The sequence below is a fragment of the Carica papaya genome, chromosome 5 (assembly GCF_054855325.1).
Source record: "Carica papaya isolate Zhongbai chromosome 5, ASM5485532v1, whole genome shotgun sequence".
Taxonomy (NCBI): domain Eukaryota; kingdom Viridiplantae; phylum Streptophyta; class Magnoliopsida; order Brassicales; family Caricaceae; genus Carica; species Carica papaya.
The window spans coordinates 40,007,909-40,025,779 of record NC_142313.1 but is presented as its reverse complement, the minus strand read 5'-3'; the positions used below and the strand labels follow the sequence as shown (position 1 = coordinate 40,025,779).

General features: G+C 36.2%; 1 protein-coding gene across 10 annotated transcripts in view; it reads right to left on the bottom strand.

The window, feature by feature from the left end:
- Positions 1-17,871, bottom strand: part of ABCC13 (multidrug resistance-associated protein 11) — an 80,846-nt gene that overhangs the window by 19,535 nt on the left and 43,440 nt on the right. For all 10 annotated transcript variants that reach the window (XM_088220905.1, XM_088220909.1, XM_088220910.1 and 7 more), the window contains 4 exons: positions 16,068-16,169; positions 15,920-15,987; positions 5,191-5,322; positions 4,940-5,087 (listed from right to left, as the gene is read on the bottom strand). In XM_088220905.1, the coding sequence (XP_088077031.1) occupies positions 4,940-5,087; positions 5,191-5,322; positions 15,920-15,987; positions 16,068-16,169 (450 nt within the window). The remainder of the gene's footprint in view (positions 1-4,939; positions 5,088-5,190; positions 5,323-15,919; positions 15,988-16,067; positions 16,170-17,871) is intronic.

Here is a 17,871-nt window from a genome sequence, read left to right as displayed (position 1 = left end):
ATGGTAAGTATTCTTTCTTTGGTAGTTTCCCAAGTGAAGAAAGAAATACGAGGAGCAATGGGGTTCCATATCATTTTTTGTTGGAAAATCGGGGATCTTCAAATCTGTAGTTTAGTGCCAAGTGATGGTAAAAGGTCTTAACAAAAAAATTGCCATTATTACCTATGGACCAGTGGAGTTTATCCTCGTTATCCGTAAGCTTTTAGTTGCGGTTAGGAGAGATTATAAGCTTTCATATTCTTCAATTTCCCAATCCTTCATACTCCTATAAACCACAATATTCTAACTGTTGCTGTTAACAGTGTCAAATGCATTCTCAACTAGCATATTCTTACCTTTGGATATCGCATATATGAGAGAGAATCGGTGTTGGAGCTTAGAGGGACCGCACCATTTATCAGTCCAGAATTTAATTTTATTGCCTCTGCCAACAGCCTAGGTTGAGCAATCGAAGACCAAGTTGCTAATATTAGTGATGCCTCTCCAAAGGCTTTTATCAAAACTGTTTGAGCCACCTCTGTACTGTAAACACTTGCCACAGATGTTCCACTTGCAGTCGACAATTCTTTTCGACAAATTATCACCCTCAGTCTAGAATCTCCAAATCTATTTGCCATGAAGGGCTTTATTCATAGTGGTGAGAGACCTAAGACCAAGCCACCCATGTTTTTTGGACAATTTCACATCGTCCCAATTAACAAGATGAAATTTTCTTCTGTTATCTTCACTGCCCCCGCTGAATTTTTTCCAGCCTACTAGCAACATTGACCGACATGGTGAGGACAAAGAGGTAGCAAGTTGGGAGGTTCGAGAGTGTACTTTTTATAAGGGTTAGTCCCCCACCTTTGGAGAGGAAGTTCCTCTTCCAATTTGCAAGCCTTTTTTCTCAAAGAGATATTAAAGTTAGGTACTAATCCTAAATAGCCTATATATGTTCTAAATAGTCCATATAATGTAAGAATGTATAAAAATCATATAGTTACTATAAAAATACGAACTAATGCTGAAAATCTTCAACTTTGTTTGTTCTCATTTCGCATCAGCTTCCCGTTGCTAGTTCGTGAAAGCTAGAACGAAATCATTTAGGTTATATGCACAAAGTTAAGAATGATAGATAAAATAATTTCATGAAATGTGAGGGGTTTTAACGATATAAAGAAGAGAGATATTGTAAAAGGGTGCTTGAAAAGATGGAAACTGGGTGTGGTGTGCCTTCAAGAAACTAAGATGAAGTCTTTATCCTTGAGAGAGGAGAGAAGTGTGCGGGAGGTGAAGGAGTTGGGTTGGTACTTTCTCCCTGCGAGGCGTACTGCGGGAGGGATTATTATGATGTGGAGAGAGAATAGGGTGAAGTGTAAGGAGGTTCTGGTAAAGGAGGTGTCTATTTCCTGCAATTCTGAAAATTCTGTAGGAGGGAAAGAATGGGTGTATATTGGTGTATATTGTAGGGATCGAGAGAGGAGAGGGGTAAGCTGTGGGGGGAGTTAGAGGAATGTAAGATGAAATAGGGGTATAAATGGGTTGTGGGTGAGGATTTCAATATGGTGTTAAGGAGTAGGGATAGGTCGGGGGAGCAGTTTTCTGTAGCATGTGCTGAGGAATTCAAAGAAACACTTGATAAGATGGAGCTAGCGGATTTAACTCTAATGGGTGGCAAATGGACCTAGTCCAGTGAAAGAAGCAACTGATTTTTGCTAGAATTGACCGTCTTCTTTGTGTATGCAGATTTCTTATTCTAGTAGGCAGGTCTAACATAGAAAGTGATGCAGAGACCAATTTCTGATCGTTTCCCTATTTGTCTTACTGTTGAGAGTATTGATTGAGGGCCTGCTTCATTCAGATTGGATGATGAATGGGTAAAAGTGGAGAGTTTCAGGAATCTGATTACTAATATGTGGAAGGAGACCAAGATTGAGAGGAAGGCTAGCTACAGGGTGGCTTATAAGCTGAAGCTGCTGAAGACTAAAATCAAGAGATGGACGAAGGAAGACGGGCTTAAAGAGGAAGAGAAGAGAAATAACATTCTTCTTGAGATTGTTGACCTAGACAGGAAGGAAGGAGAGGAGGGTTTATCGGTGGATGAGGTGACTTCGAGAGAGGGTCTGAGAGTTGAGGCAACATAGAGGTTGAGTATGGACGAGATCCACGAAGACAGAAGGCTAGACAAAGATGGATCAAAGATGGTGATAGAAATACCAAGTTCTTCCATTGTTTAGCTAGTCATATAAAAAGAAGTAATTTTATGGAGGAGTTGATGGTTGATGATCACTCTATTTCTACTAACCACAATATGAGGGAAGCGGCCCGTGCCAACCTTTACAGGGAAGAACTAAGGACAAGACCCAAGCTTGACAACTTACATTTCAAGGAGCTGGGGGATCTTGACCAAGTTTATCTTCAGAGGGAATTCACTGAAGAGGGAATTAGAAGCTGTCTCATGGAATGCAATGGTGACAAAGTTTCAGGTCTTGATGGATTCAACATGAGATTTTTATAGGAGTTTTGGCCCGTGGTAAAAGATGACTTCATTGAGATATTGGATGGTTTTCATAAAAATGGTTCATTTGTGAAATCTCTTAATGCTACATTCCTGGTGTTGATTGCCAAGAGAGATGGGCATATGACACAAACACTACTTTTGCTATCATGATCAATGGGGGACCTTCCTCTTTTTCAAGGCTTCCCAGGAACTAAGACAAGGTAACCCTCTTTCACCTTTACTCTTTATCATTATTATGGAAGCACTTAATATGATGTTGGAGAGGAGCAAGGAGATGGAGTTGTAGAGAAGAGTGTGAGCAGGAAGAAGGAATCGACAGGTGGAACTGTCTCATCTTTTCTTTGCGAACGATACTTTGATTTTTTTTCAACCGGAAGCGGAATGGTGATGAATTTGAGAGGTGCTCTTTTATACTTTCAAGCTATATCGGGTCTTTACATCAATTTAGAAAAGTCTAAAATGGTTAGAATTGGGAAGGGAGGTGATTTGGATTTCTAAGCCAGTTTGTTGGGTTGTAACACGGTGAATCTCCCTTTAAAATATGTGGATGTTCCATTGGGTGCGAGATACAAAGATAGTGTAATGTGGGATTCGGTGATCGAGCTTTCTGAGAGAAGATTGGTTAGTTGGAAACATAATTTATTATCCAAGCGTGGTAGACTTACGCTTGTTAAAAACACTCTTTCTAATATCCCCATATATTATTTATCGGCTTTCACAATTCTAGTGAAGGATGCAAAAAAATTAGAAAGTATGTGTCGGTTCCTTTGGGGTGATGATGATGATAGAAAGAAATATCTCTTGCTTAATTGGAAGGAGGTTAAAAAACTGATGGGGCATAGGGACTTGAGTATAGATCTTTGGTGGAGATGAATCAGGCTTTACATGGTAAATGATTTTGGAGATATCTTAGTGAAGATTATAGATTGTGGAGGCAAGGTGGGGTAGGTGAGATGGCAGAGGCCGTTGGGAAGGAATAGGGATAAATATGGCATTTAATTATGGAGAAAAATCAATGTTGAGGGTGCCTCTTTGAGTGAGTATATTAGATGGAAGCTTGGTAGGGAAAATAAGATCAGTTTCTGGTTAGATGAGTGAGTTGATGGGGGCTGCCTTCAGAGTAAGTTTCCTAAAATTTATGCTGTTGCACAAAAAAAAGAGGTTTCTGTGGAGGAGGCTAGTGGCAGTCGCAGGAGTGACGGTGGTTGGAGTGTGGTGGTGTCTAGAAATCTTATTGATTGGGAGGTGAAGGAATATGAAAATCTTCTTCTATTGCTGTCCAAGGTGAAAAGTCAAGACTGAAAAAGACAATCTGATCTGGAAACTCAAGAAAAATGGGATTTTTTCTGTAAAATCCTACTATGAATTTCTTATGAGAGTAGGCGGTTCGAGTGCAAATGATTTCCCAGTCAAGCAGATTTGGAAGATTCAGGCTCTGCCTAAGATTGCCCCTTTTTTGTGTGGGAGGCCAGCAAGGATTCTATTTTGACTACTGATAGCCTGATGAAAAGAGAAAAGGTGTCAGTTAATGGGTGTTACATGTATAAATGCCAGGCTGAAGCGTGCAGCCATATATTGCTGTTTTGTCCAGCTGTTCAACATATCTGGTCTATGATTTATGGTCTTTTGGAGGTGAGCTGGATCAAGAATGATTCAGTGAGGGAGGAGATTTGAGTGTGGGAGGGGATACGCAGAAAGGAAAAATTTATTAGTTTAATTCCTTTGACTGTCTTTTATATTATTTGGAAAGAGAGAACTATGAGGGCATTTGATGGTATTGATAGTGATATGGTTAAGATCAAAGATAGATGGTTTTATTTGTTTGGGTCATTATTGACAAGACATGATTTGTATAGGGTGGAGGATTTTGGATATATGATAGATTGCCTTACTAACATGTAATTAATTTTGTACATAGATTGCACTCTCTTGGTGCATTGTTAATAGATTTATACTTCTTATTTTTTTTAAAATGCCATATGCACATTACAAGAAATGGATGGATGCTTACATACTCTCCATGTTCAGGTGAAAAGGTTTTTATACAAAAAGATAATAGAATTTCATATTGTAAGATAGTTTTCTGTCAAATTGAGAGTTCTTGGAAAGGACAATAAAAATGTCATATTCTATTTGTGTCAAAATAAGTAGGCTTTATGAAGGTAAAAGAATTGTAATGTCCCGAAATCCTTCTATGGTTAGTATATGCTAGGAATTTTTTGATTAAATTCTTTTGTCATATTAAAAAGAATTACATCAAGATATTTGTTGCATTTGTTTCTCACAATTCATTCTTTGTAGTCAACTTCAGATGAACAATAATGTCGAGAGCAACAATAAAAAATAATCATCGTTGAACTATATGTACTAAGTGCAAACAAAGATCAACAGAAGATGTCTTATATCCAACAAAAACTTAAAAGAATTTAGGAGAATAACCTGAACATTATGAGTGCAAAGAATACGAGTCTTTTTCTCCATAAGAGGGCCTTGGATAGCATTATGCAAAACCCACCTGCCAACTTGTGCATCAACTGCGCTAAGTACATCATCAAGCATATATATATTGGAGTCATGATAAATCGCCCTGTCATATGTAAAATAATGCAACAAGCACTTTCATAAGAATAAATACTTCAAGTAAATCCAAAAACAAAGGTAGCTACGATGAGCATTAGAAAATGATGAACCTTGCCAAAGCAAGTCGAGCTCTCTGTCCGCCTGACAAATTGACTCCTTTTTCTCCAACATGGGCCATGTCACCTCCGGCCATTAAGGAAATATCAACATCCAAAGCACAAGCCTTTAAAGTATCTGAGTACCTATTCAAAATAATTAAAAATGATTCTATAACTGAAATGGTAAATAAACATTTCCTTTTGCATTTGAGTTCCACAAAGATTGAATGTACTCATTGGGAGATACAACTCATGGTAGAAACTACAGACCAAATGGTTATCCTGTTCTCATCTTGAGGAATTGACTCCAAGTCAGGTGATCAAGAACCAGTGTCGTATTCATCAAAATGGGTGGGATACTAAGGTGGGAGTAGACAAGACCCACCAGGACCCTCAAAAATTCAATTTTGTCATATACATTCTTCCTAACATTGCTATTTCATTTGAAAGTAAAGGAAGGCTTAAAAAAAATTGTGGGAGAAAACCTGGTCAAAAGAGTCCTCTCTACCTTATTTCCTTGGCTTTATAGCTTTTCTTCATGGCACAATATCATCCTACTGGTTCCATTGTCATTCAACAAGATCCTTTTATTACATGGAATTCCATTTTTTCACACATAAATGAAAGGGAGGCATCTAATTTGATGACCTTAATTACTTTGGTTAGGTTTTTCTATGCATCAAATAATTGTACCAACCAGACCTAGTCTTAGGAGTTTTTTATTTCATTCTCTTTCATTTTCACCTTTTGACTCGTAATCCTACCTCTTTTTTTATAAAAAAATATTTTATTTCTTACTCCAGAAGAAATATAATTCATAGTAGATCGCCTATTAATTGGTGAGCTGGCATAATCTACATAAATGTGTTCCAAGTACTACTTTAGTGTTCCTTTTGCCTTCACCAAGATTAGCCTTAAGGTAATATAGAATCTTGTTGATTGCATAAAGGTGAACCTCTCTCCGGCTATGCATAAATTGGCCAACCATGCTCACGGCATGCGCAATGTCTTACATGAGCATGGTTTGTATCAGCCATTGGTACGTTTCCCTATTTAGAGCTGGATCCTCATTTGCCTCTCCCAATTTGTGAGTGTTTTCAATTGGCATGGAGATATATTTACATGCTAGCTTTTTTTTTATCTCGTTTAAGAGATCAATCATATACTTTTGCTATGAAATAAAAAAGTTTTTTCATGAAACATGAATGATCTATTTCACTCATACAAATTACTTTAATCTTCCAAATTCTTTTCTTTCTGTAAGATTTGGGAAAAGAAATTCTGAATATTTACATACTTTCATTACATAGAGTTAGGGATATATATACATAGAAGAGGGATTCATATATGGAAACATTAATAATAGGAAATCAACTAATAATTACATAAGAATATTCCGTAAAAATATCTTTTCATGAGTGATCTACTTCATTCCTACAAAGTAATTTAGTCTTCCAAGTTCTTTTATCTTTGTAAGATTTGGAGAAAAAAATTCTAAATATTTATATACTTTCATTACATAAAGTTAGGGGTATATATACATAGAAGAGGGATTAATATATAGAAATATAAATCACTCTATTAATGCTAGGAAATCAACTAATAATTACATAAGAATATTCCGTAATATATTTTGTGATATTCTAACACTCTCCCTCAAATTGAAGCACAAATGTTAATCATGCCTAACTTGTTACGAAAATATTCAATTCGGATTCCATTCAAAACCTTTGTGAATATATCACCTAATCGTTCCTCTGTTTTTACATAACTGGTAGAAATCAAGTTCTCCTTAATCTTCTCACGAATGAAATGATAATCAACCTCAATGTGTTTAGTTCTTTCATGATACACCGAATTTGAGGCAACATAAAGAGTAGCTTGATTATCACATCAGAGTTTTGCAGGTAATATGAGATTCAAACTAACTTCCACTAAGAGGTGTTGTATTCATAAGACTTCACATATGCACTGGGGCATACCTCTGTATTCGGACTCTACACTGGATCGGGATACAATGGTCTGCTTCTTACTCCTCTATGTTACCCGTTTTTCACCAATGAAAACACAATAATCTATAGTGGATCTTCTATCAATTTTAGATTCAACCCAATTAGCATCTGCAAAACATTCAATGTAAGTATGCACATGATTGTTAAACAGCATACCAAGTCCTGGAGCACCTTTCAAGCAAACACAAAATCTATTCCAAAACCTCCTAATGTTTGACTGTAGGTGTAAACATAAATTGACTAACAATACTGACAGGATATACAATATCAGGACGAGTCACTGTGATATAATTCAGTTTTTCAACTAATATTTTGTACATTTCCGGATCATCAAGGGGGTCACTATCTTTAGTAAGGTGTATATTTGATACCATTGGAGTGTTACACGGTTTAGCTCCCAACTTTCCAGTTTATCCAAATAGATCAAGTACATATTTCCTTTGAGATAAGAAAATTACTTTCTTGTTTCTTGTTACTTCTACTCCCAAGAAATATTTTAACTGATCTAAGTTATTGGAGTGAAACTTGGTATGTAAAAATAATTTGAAAGAGAATATCCTATATAGTTATCACCTGTAATAATAATATCATCAACATACATAATAAGGAGTATAAGACTAGCTGTTGACTGTTTATAGAAGACCGAGTGATCACACTTGCTATTTTTCAGCCCGAATTCTAGAATTATTTCACTAAATTTGTCAAACCACGCACGAAAACTTTGTTTCAGCCCATAAAAAAATTTCTTTAAATGACAGACTTTTCCATACTCCCCTTTGAACAACAAATTCAAGTGGTTACTTCATATACACTTCTTGTAGAAGGTCGCCATGAAGGAATGCATTTTTGATATCTAATTGGTGTAAGGGCTAAATGTGAGATACTGCGATGGAGATAAATAAATGGACAGATTTATGTTTTGCCATTGAAGAGAAGGTATTAGAATAATCAACCCCATAAGTGTGAGTATAGCCTTTTGTTACAAGTCGGACTTTAAATTTTGCCATTGAACCATCTGCTTTTACTTTGACTGAAAAAACTCATTTGCACCCAACAACCCTTTTTATTTGGGTAAATCCACCAACTCCTAAGTATGATTTTTATCGAGAGCATTTATCTTGCCAAGCATTGCATTATGCCAAACAGAACTATTTACAACTTGTTTAACTGTCTTAGGTATGAAAATTGAGTTTATAGAAGCAATGAAAGAAGTAGACGAAGGAAACAGATGGTAATACGAAACATAGTTAGCAATGGGATAAACTGACTAAGAAATAGTGTACTAACGTTTACCTTTACGAAGACCAATGGGGAGACAAGATCCTGTGAGGTAGAATCAAATGACAATAGATCTAGTGCAGGGCATGTATCATGAGTCTGTTGTCTTCTGAAATAAACATAAACAATCAGTGGTGATATTTTAGTCAAGGGCATACTAACACTATCATTAACTTGCTCAAATGAGATTGGAGGCACATCATCTAGAGAAATACCATTATCTGTTTGTTCAACAGAGGCACCTAGTGTGAAATTATAAATGATCTACTCATTGTCCACCCCCTAACTTATAAATTTGGACAATGAAGAGAAGAACGGTATATTCTTTTAAAAAACTATATCAGTTGATACTAAATATTTATTAAGATCAGGAAAGTAACACCAATATCCTTTCTAAATGTGAGAATATTTCAAAAATACATATTTTAGGACATTTAAATCTAATTTTGTCATACTAGGTCACATATCTCGTACATAACAGGTGCTACCAAATATCTTAAATTGTATCGGAAACAAAAACTTGTTTGGAAAAAAAAGACTGTAAGAAATATTTCCATCAAGTACTGTAGATGACATACGATTAATCAAGAAACATGCTGTGAAAACAGCATCAGCGCAGAATTACTTAGATACTTGCATTTGGAACAAGAGGACTGGACTTGTCTCAAGTAAATGTCTGTTCTTTCTTTCAGCGTTTTCTTTTTGAGATAGTGCACCAACACACGAGAATTGGTGAAAGATCCCGTATTGAATCATATAGTTTTGAAATGAGTCTGACATATATTTCTTCGTACTATCACTTTTCAATATATGCACAGAAATATTGAATTGTGTCTTGATTTTAGCACAAAAAACATAAAAATGAGAAAATACTTCAGAACAATGTCAAGAACTTATTTATGATAAAATAAAGGAAGGATAAATTAGGAAATTCACACAAAAAGACAAAATAATAAGAAAACTAGAGTTAGAGTTTGTTAATCCTGATAAGCTCATCAATCCAGCAGCCGATGCCTCAACCATCCTCATCTCATCTTGCTGCGGACGCTGTGCTCACTACACCGCATAATTTCGACAAATTGATTCTGCCAACAACAATGTTCCCTTTATTGCATTTATGCCTACAAATGGCCATCTTCCACCGTTTGTAAAGGCAATGGAAATTAATCAATAAAAATATTTTGTTTTCCTTCTCTTCAATATTCTTCATTTTCTTCTCTGTTTTTCTTTTTCTTCCCTATTTTCTCTTCAGATCAGACCCATGTCTAAGGTGTCTGACAAGGTAGTATTAGAGCTCGAACTGGTAGAATCCTATGCTGGGGTCGCACCCTGCACTCGGTCCAAAGGGAAGGCAACGGCGGTTGAGCCGGAGAAACCCGAAAGGACCAAATTCTCCGTGAAAGACGTCAATCGAAACTTCATCTCCTTAATGGAAGAAATGTATGAGATGAAGCGCCAATTTCAGCATCAGTTCGAGTACCTGGTAGAGCTAATACGCGGTCAAGCGTCGCACTAGGAGAAACCTAGAAAATTCTTAGCACATTTGATGACCGAAAACCCACGAGGCAGAAGATCCACTTCTCCTTTCGAGTAGCACGAATAGATTGGGGACTCCAACACCCTTGGAAAACCGGCCGAAGCCGATGGATTTGTGTAGAGAGGGAGGTCTGCTTCCTCCCTTGAGCGGCAGCCATCTCCCTGCTGCTCCTCCGAATGGCACGCACAGCACAGAAGGGTTTTAACCCTTATTTAGGCCGGGTTCACTAGACCAAACCGGACCAATGGAGGAACTGGACAGGCCCGATCCAACCCAATCCGGTTTGAATCGAATTGGTTTGTTCCAGCTCGAACTGGCCCAATGGATCCTTTGCTTAGAAATTGTTCTACCCAATTTCTTTTGCTTTCCAAGGTGGAAATTCCACTTTTCGAAGAAATAAGCCCACGTAAGTGGATTCGAAGGTGTGAAGAATATTTTATGATCTACAATATTCCTAATGATTGCATCATTGTACTTAGGAGAAATCGCCGATATATAGTACTGTGGATGGCAAGCCAAAATTAATGTCACAGATTGGAAATATTTTGTGGAAGAATTCTGTCGTAGATTTGGGAGACCATCACGAAAGGATTTCATATAAGCATTTACCAAACTATCCCAAACATGTATTGTTCTTGACTATCTAGAAAAGTTTGAACACTTACGCTCTCTCATGAATGCAGATAACCTAACATTTTCTGAAAGACTTTTCATATCCATTTTTATTAGTCTCAGGCCACAATTACAACCCATGCTAAGACTCCTCATGCCGCAAATGCTTAATCAAGCATTCGAACAGGCCTTAAATACAAGAACAATTTGTTATAGAACTGTCCCGATGTTCATATCATACTGATAATGTTGTTAAATTTGCAAAAGTATCTTAAATAAGAAATAATGATCAACTGCTCAAAAAGTATATAAAACCTAAAAGAGCAACAACAAAAAAACAAAATAATAAGAAAACTAGGGTCAGAGTTTGTCAATCCTGATAAGCGCATCAATCCCACAGCAGACGCCTCAGCCATCCTCATCTCATCCTGCGGCGGACACTGTGCTCACCACACCGCATAATTTTGACAAGTTAATTCTGTTAATAAGAACATTTCCTTTATTGCATTTAGGCCTATAAATGGACATCTTCTATCGTTTGTGAAGGTAATGAAAATTAATCAATAAAAATATTCCGTTTTCCTTATCTTCAATGTTCTTCATCTTCTTCTCTGTTCTTCTTCTTCTTCCCTATTTTCTCTTCAGATCAGACACATATCTAAGGTGTCTAACAAACGATTCTTCATAAAATATGTTCAAGTCATTCGAGAAAAATCATCCACAAAGGTAGCAAAATACTTAAAATCTGTTTTAAACGCAACAGGACAGGGACCCCAAACATTATAGTGAACTAACTCAAAAGCAGACTTAGCTCGTCTATTAACTCTTGGACCTGATGGACAACGATGATGTTTTACAAACAGATATGACTCGCAATTCAACAAAGGTATATCATGAAATTGAGGATATAACTTCTTCAACACAGGTAGAGAAGGATGTCCTAATTGACAATGTGTTTTAAATGTAGATATAACACTAGAGCATGCAAACGACCGAGGCACCCAGGTATTAAGGATGTATAAAACATTTGATATATTTACTTTACCAATAATTTGTTTCGTCGTAAGATCTTGAAGAACACAGTGATAAAAAAAGAATGTAATGCAACAATTCAAATCTTTAGTCAACTTACTAACAGAAATCAGATTGAAGACGAGTTTAGGTAAACTTAGTACAAATGACAGGGTAATAGATGAAATTGGTTTTGTAGTCCCGGATCCCACAACGTTATTAGTCGCCCTCAGCAATAATTACAGAAAAATGTGTTTTATGTAGTCGAAAACAAGAAACATATTAGGATTACCTGTTATGTGATCTGTAACACCAGAATCAATTACCTATCTGTTCGAAGAGATAAAATATTTTTTTCTGATTCAGGAAAAGCAGAAAATTTATTCAAAGATTCCTGATATTAAGTGAATTTAGCATACTCGTCAGTCGAAACCGCAACAACAATATCAGCGGTCTGTAACCTACGATTCTATAATTTCTTACAATACCGTTTTATATCCCCTTATTCACGGCAGTAGAAGCAGACAATATCCCATTAATTCAGAAATTACAATAAATATGACACTCAGAATACTCAAAACACAACAGTCAAAGATATTCGAAAAACACTGTAAATAAGCCAAAAATTTTGAGAAAACAAAATACTTTCTCACACACGGAAACCCAAGAGAACCACACTGCCACCACAGGAGCTCATGCGTCGCCACATGCGCCGCCACCGGAGTTCACATGTCGCAGTCGGAAAACCACGCCCCGCTACCAGAAAAAACCAAGATTCCTCATTTCACCCGAAAATCACCACAGACCAAAGTTCTTAATGTACACCTTGATCCAGAATGACACTCGCCGAAACGCTCTAAATCATGCCGGGAAGCAAAGAATCGCTTGTTGTCGCACGATCTCCTCCGCTGCAACTTTCCCTTCTTCAGCCTTCTGGTTTCGTGCACAGAGTTGGCTGATCGAGCTCCTTTGTGCCTTCTTTCCTCGAATAGGAACCCAAGATGCTCAGGGATGCTCTCCTTCGGCAATCCCGCCGCACGCAGCCTCAAACCGCCTCACGAACTGCTTCCTCGGCTTCTCCCGTGTACACCACCATGCTGGTCGCACTCTCAGCTGACCAGAGATTGATAGTTGTCTTCCTCCGATGCCAGGAATGGGTTGTTCAACCCTTCTTTTAATCTAATGTAATTTGACTCCTAAAACCTAATCCTAACCCTTGCTCTGATACCATGTAAGATTTAGGAAAAGAAATTATAAATATTTACTAACTTTCATTTCATAGAGTTAGGGGTATATATACATACAAGAGGAATTTATATATGAAAACATAAATCATCTTGTTAATACTAAGAAATCAACTAATAATTACATAAGAATAGTTTTTAATATATTTTGTGATATTTTACCAATCTTGAAATTCTTGACTAGGATCTTCTCAAAGCCTCATTCTCTTTCTCATCATCTTTTTCATAATTATGTCATCGGTGTATACCAACAGAGTTGTAACTCCACGAAATATGTGTATTTTATAAATAGTGTATGATCTCTCTGACTTCATTTGTACCAAGTAGAAGCATTACTTTAATATATTTTTCAAACTGAGTCTTTGGTGGTTGCTTTAGATCATATAGTGTTTTTCTCAATATGCACACTTTGTTGTCTCTCAGTTTTCCGTTGAAGCCCGAAAGGATAACCATGTATTGCTCCAAATTTTTGTGCATGAGAATATTCTTTATATAAAACTACTCCAACTATCATTTAAAAGTTTGCGATTAAAGACAAAAAACGCGTACCGTATTTATTTTTACTACTGGAGTAAATGTTTCTTCATAGTCCATAATATAGGTTTGTATATGTTCTTGTGCCACGACTCTAGCCTTGTATCTATCTAAGGATTCATTTAACTTATACTTTATTGTAAACACCCACTTGAGTACTACAAACTACTTTCCAAATTATAGGTCAACAATTTCCCATATTCGGCTTTTTTCTAGTGCTTGCATCTCTTCTTTCATTATATTTTTTTCATTTCTCATCAGATAATGCCTAAGATAAGATATTAAGAATTTTAATGGTATTCAGATTGAAAACTTCTATGCAAATGTGAGAATTTTCAAAATGACACGATCTTCGCTAATGGATAAAATGAGTGCTTGTATATTTTCTAATGGCAACAGGAAGATCATGATCATGTAACAGCCGAGGAAAAAGTTACGAAGCTGCATTTATCTCATTCTCAGGATTTAGTATTTGAATCTTGAATTTACACAGGATCAGAATTCAGGTCTCTTCATCTTGAAAATACATACACAAATCTCATTGAATCACGAAGTTTACTATTCTCCGTAGCAGGTTTGATGTGGATAAGTGAGGATGTTGACAGGGATTGAGGTGATTCTGAAATGGTACTTGTTGTATAGGTACAGGGTGATTTTGTTGATGCGGAAGTCAATAAGAAAAAATCTTCTGTCCTTATTTTCAATGGACGACAAGGATTCTCTCTTAAGATAGAGTAAAGTGAAATAGGATTTCTTTGCATCAAACATGACATTAACAGTGACCAAAAATTTCACAGTCCAACTTCATGAACCAAAGTTGTGCTTCAGCTTCAACATGAAAGGAGACCAAGGAGACTTTACCCTCGTCAAGCATAAGTTGGTGCCAGGAAAATATTCACAGCAACCCGACGATGATAAGGGATTTCAAGAACCATCATAACTAGGAAAATCTAATTTGGTGCAACAAAGCAGAAAAGGGCAATCAGCATGGTGGTGGTACCTGTTCGCAGCAAGGTCGTAGTGGTACCCGTGTGCGGCAAGGTCGCAGTGGTACCCTTGCGCGGCAAGGTCACCTCTGCAGCATCTGTTGTTGAACCCAGGGGTCTGGTTGTGCAGCAAATTTGCTTCCTCATGAATTTCACGCACGGCATGATTTGCTGGACCTAGATGGCGTGACTGCTGGTGGTCAGCATGGCTGCTTCTTTCACCAAACTCCTTCAGAGTAATTCTGGCTCACAATTCCTACAATTTTCTCACTAAAAATTCAAATTTTAATTTGTCTTGTTCCTGATCCTCTCAATAAACCTGGAGAAATTTCTCAAATATGGACTGTAATTTCCTCATAAATGTTGGCTCTGGTACCAGATTGTTATGATCCCTACTAATGGATCTAGTTATGGGATAATTAGCACATAAATCAGCAGGAAGAACAAAGTTCTTTGATTTTCTTCCTTTACCTATTTTTTAATTAAAACTAAGGGCCCGTTAGGAAGAGAGAACCTTACGATCTCTAAAGTAAGAAAGTACTGTGCTTTAAAATTCTTCTTCATACATAATCTGTCTTAAGGAAAACAATTCTGGTTTTATTATAATCGGAGGGTAATTATCTGGAAGTTATATACAGAATTTAGTAATTACCTTTTCTAATCCCTTTAATTTCTTACTACAAACTATCCTTGTTTACCCTAATATTCCTACATAATAATTTTACAAAATAAAGTATAGAAAAAATAAAACAGAATATTTCTTACAAAATATTCTTATAAATTTTCAGAAAGTCTTCTCCTTTCCTTATACCTACATCTTAGTTGTACCCTAACAGGGCCACTAGAAAAAAGCTAAGCATTAGTTTGGTGGCACGTCTTGCCATATGTAATTCTGTCGAGTGTCATGCTTGATTTACTGCCACATGCTTGTTTAATATTCTGTCAAGACTTCTCCTAGATGTATTAGTGTCTCGTGTTAGTTATGGCAAATTCTGTCAAGACATTGGCAGCTTTTAGGTTTGAATAATGTCAATTCCCTAATTTTGGAGGCATTAATTTTCAATTATTATAAGAATAAAATCCTTTTTACTTTCTTTCCAACAGAAAGAAAACATTAGTACAGAAAAAATTAGGTCAAAGTTGACTATTTTCGTGCTCTTGAAGACCATTGAATTCTCTCTCAACAATATCATATCATTGATCAAAATACCATAGCACTATCAAAGTATGGACCATAAAAGATATCTTATATAGTTATATAGTTATCTTATATTAAAATTCTCCACACTTTTCTCTTATTGTTTCTTTCTTCTTTTGTTTCTTTTTGTGTGAGGATACCTACCGTCATTTTATTTCTATTCTCCTCAGTTTCATAACATCTGTTTTCAATCAAAAAAGCGTTCTTCTAGTGAAAACATGAATAGCAGACCAGACTATTGGTCATACAATTTGACCAGACATTGAGGAAAAAATATTAGGAAAACAAGTAAAAATTAAATTGATTATATCTAAGTAATTCAGTCACACCTTTTAGAATCATAAATCCTCCCAAACAAAATATTGTCACGTATTGTTCCAGATAAGATCCATGGTACCTAAAATTTAGAGAGCTTCAACATAGAATATCTTGTACTGAACTGTGGATATTACAAGAAGAATGTAGAAGTATGCAAACCTGTGGTACATATGCCACAAACCCGCTAGAGTATAGAGATCCCTGAACAAGCCGCATTTCTCCTAGTATTAAATTTAGCAATGATGATTTACCAGAACCAACCTGAAAATATGAAGTTAGCTGAAGATGGATGAATAAAACAAATTCACATAGCCATCGACGAAAAATTTCTCAATATATGCAAGCGATATTTAGTAAATATCATCATTATATCATTTTGTTTGTTCGAAGATCACACGTATGAATGGATTTGGGTGCATGAGTGGATTTGGATGCAACTTTTTAGCCATTTGTGTATTTTCATTGTAAATGTTTCTGGCTTAACTGAAATGCCTAAAAATGAAAATCCCTTTTTAACTCAAATTTTGAAAGATAATTTTTTACTAATAGAACTTCTTTTATTCTTCTTTTTATCAAAGAAGTCGAAGTAGAAATATGTAATTTTTACACTCTTATTGATCATGTTCACATATCTTCAATGATCGAAATTCCTACCCATATCCAACATCCATCCCCAAGTTCAAGCAACATAAGAGCTTAATCTATTATTTATACACTTTAACAACTTTGCAGAAGATATTGTATGTTTCTGCTGACAATCCACGATTAAACTCAGAATATATCATTGTATACCACAAACATATAATCTCCTTTTGCATATTTTTTTTCATTAAGATGTAAATTCCTTTATCATTTGTCTTCGTTTTTGTTACCATGTATAGCTACTTCCATGTTTAGGTATCTAGTATATATGGGCGTGTAAAGAACCATATGAATGGAGAGAAAACATCTTCCTCTCTTCTGCTTTGACTATCAGTTTTAACATGGTATTAGAGCAAATTCTATGATTTCTGCCCATCCTCAATAATATACCTCTTCTAACATCAAACAACTTCCTCGACAAATTCCAAAAGGTCTTGCAGTCTTCAAAGTTGGTTCAGACTTCTCATTATTCTTTTTTTTTCCTAAAGTACATATGCAGTTGGACTTATATCAAATATTTGAATCAGTGCAGTGGTACTTGAAGAAATTTAAAAAAGAACTAATAAAAATGAGCTTGATGACAAACACGATTGAGCCCTCCCCTTCCCCACATCGTGCACGATCAATTCTTTTCTTCCTGCATTGCATGTCAGACAGTCAATTGTATTGTCTCCCTACATCCCATGTCAGTCTCCTTCATGCACAGACTAAGTTGTGCATATATGGACAGAGAGATTCGAGTCAAGCCCATCTTAAAAGGAGCGAGCCAACCTTTTTTTCTGGTCAATAATTACAGTGGTGCAATGGATCTCCTTGGTGGATAGAAGTGGCTAACTTGGGTTCTTGTAGAGAGAAAAGTAAAATTGTTTGTGATCAAGAGAGAAAATCTATCACCAACCACAAAAAGAAAAGTTGGGTTCTTCTTTTTGCGACCTAGTAGAAAGAAAGATCTTTAAGAGGCTTGAGAGTTAAAAATGAGTTGTTCTCTCTTGGTTCTCACTCTTGTTGAATTGTTGCCCATCTTGTACTTCTTTATATAACCTTTCTTTTTTTGTTATACTGTTGAAGTTGCAAAGAGTACTGAGAAAATAAAGAGAGACTTTTTTGTTTATCAAGTGTACTCATGGATAAGAGGAATAATCGGAGAGTTAGGAGCCCTGTTTCCTTCCTAAGAAGGATGATGGGATAGGTCATCGGAATCTACTTTCCAAAAATATTGCTGCTTGCCAAGTCAGTACGATTCTATATGGAACAAGGTGGTTAGAAGCATGTTTAATCCGCATCAAAATTGTTCGGTAACAAAAAAATTTCTCTCTTACAA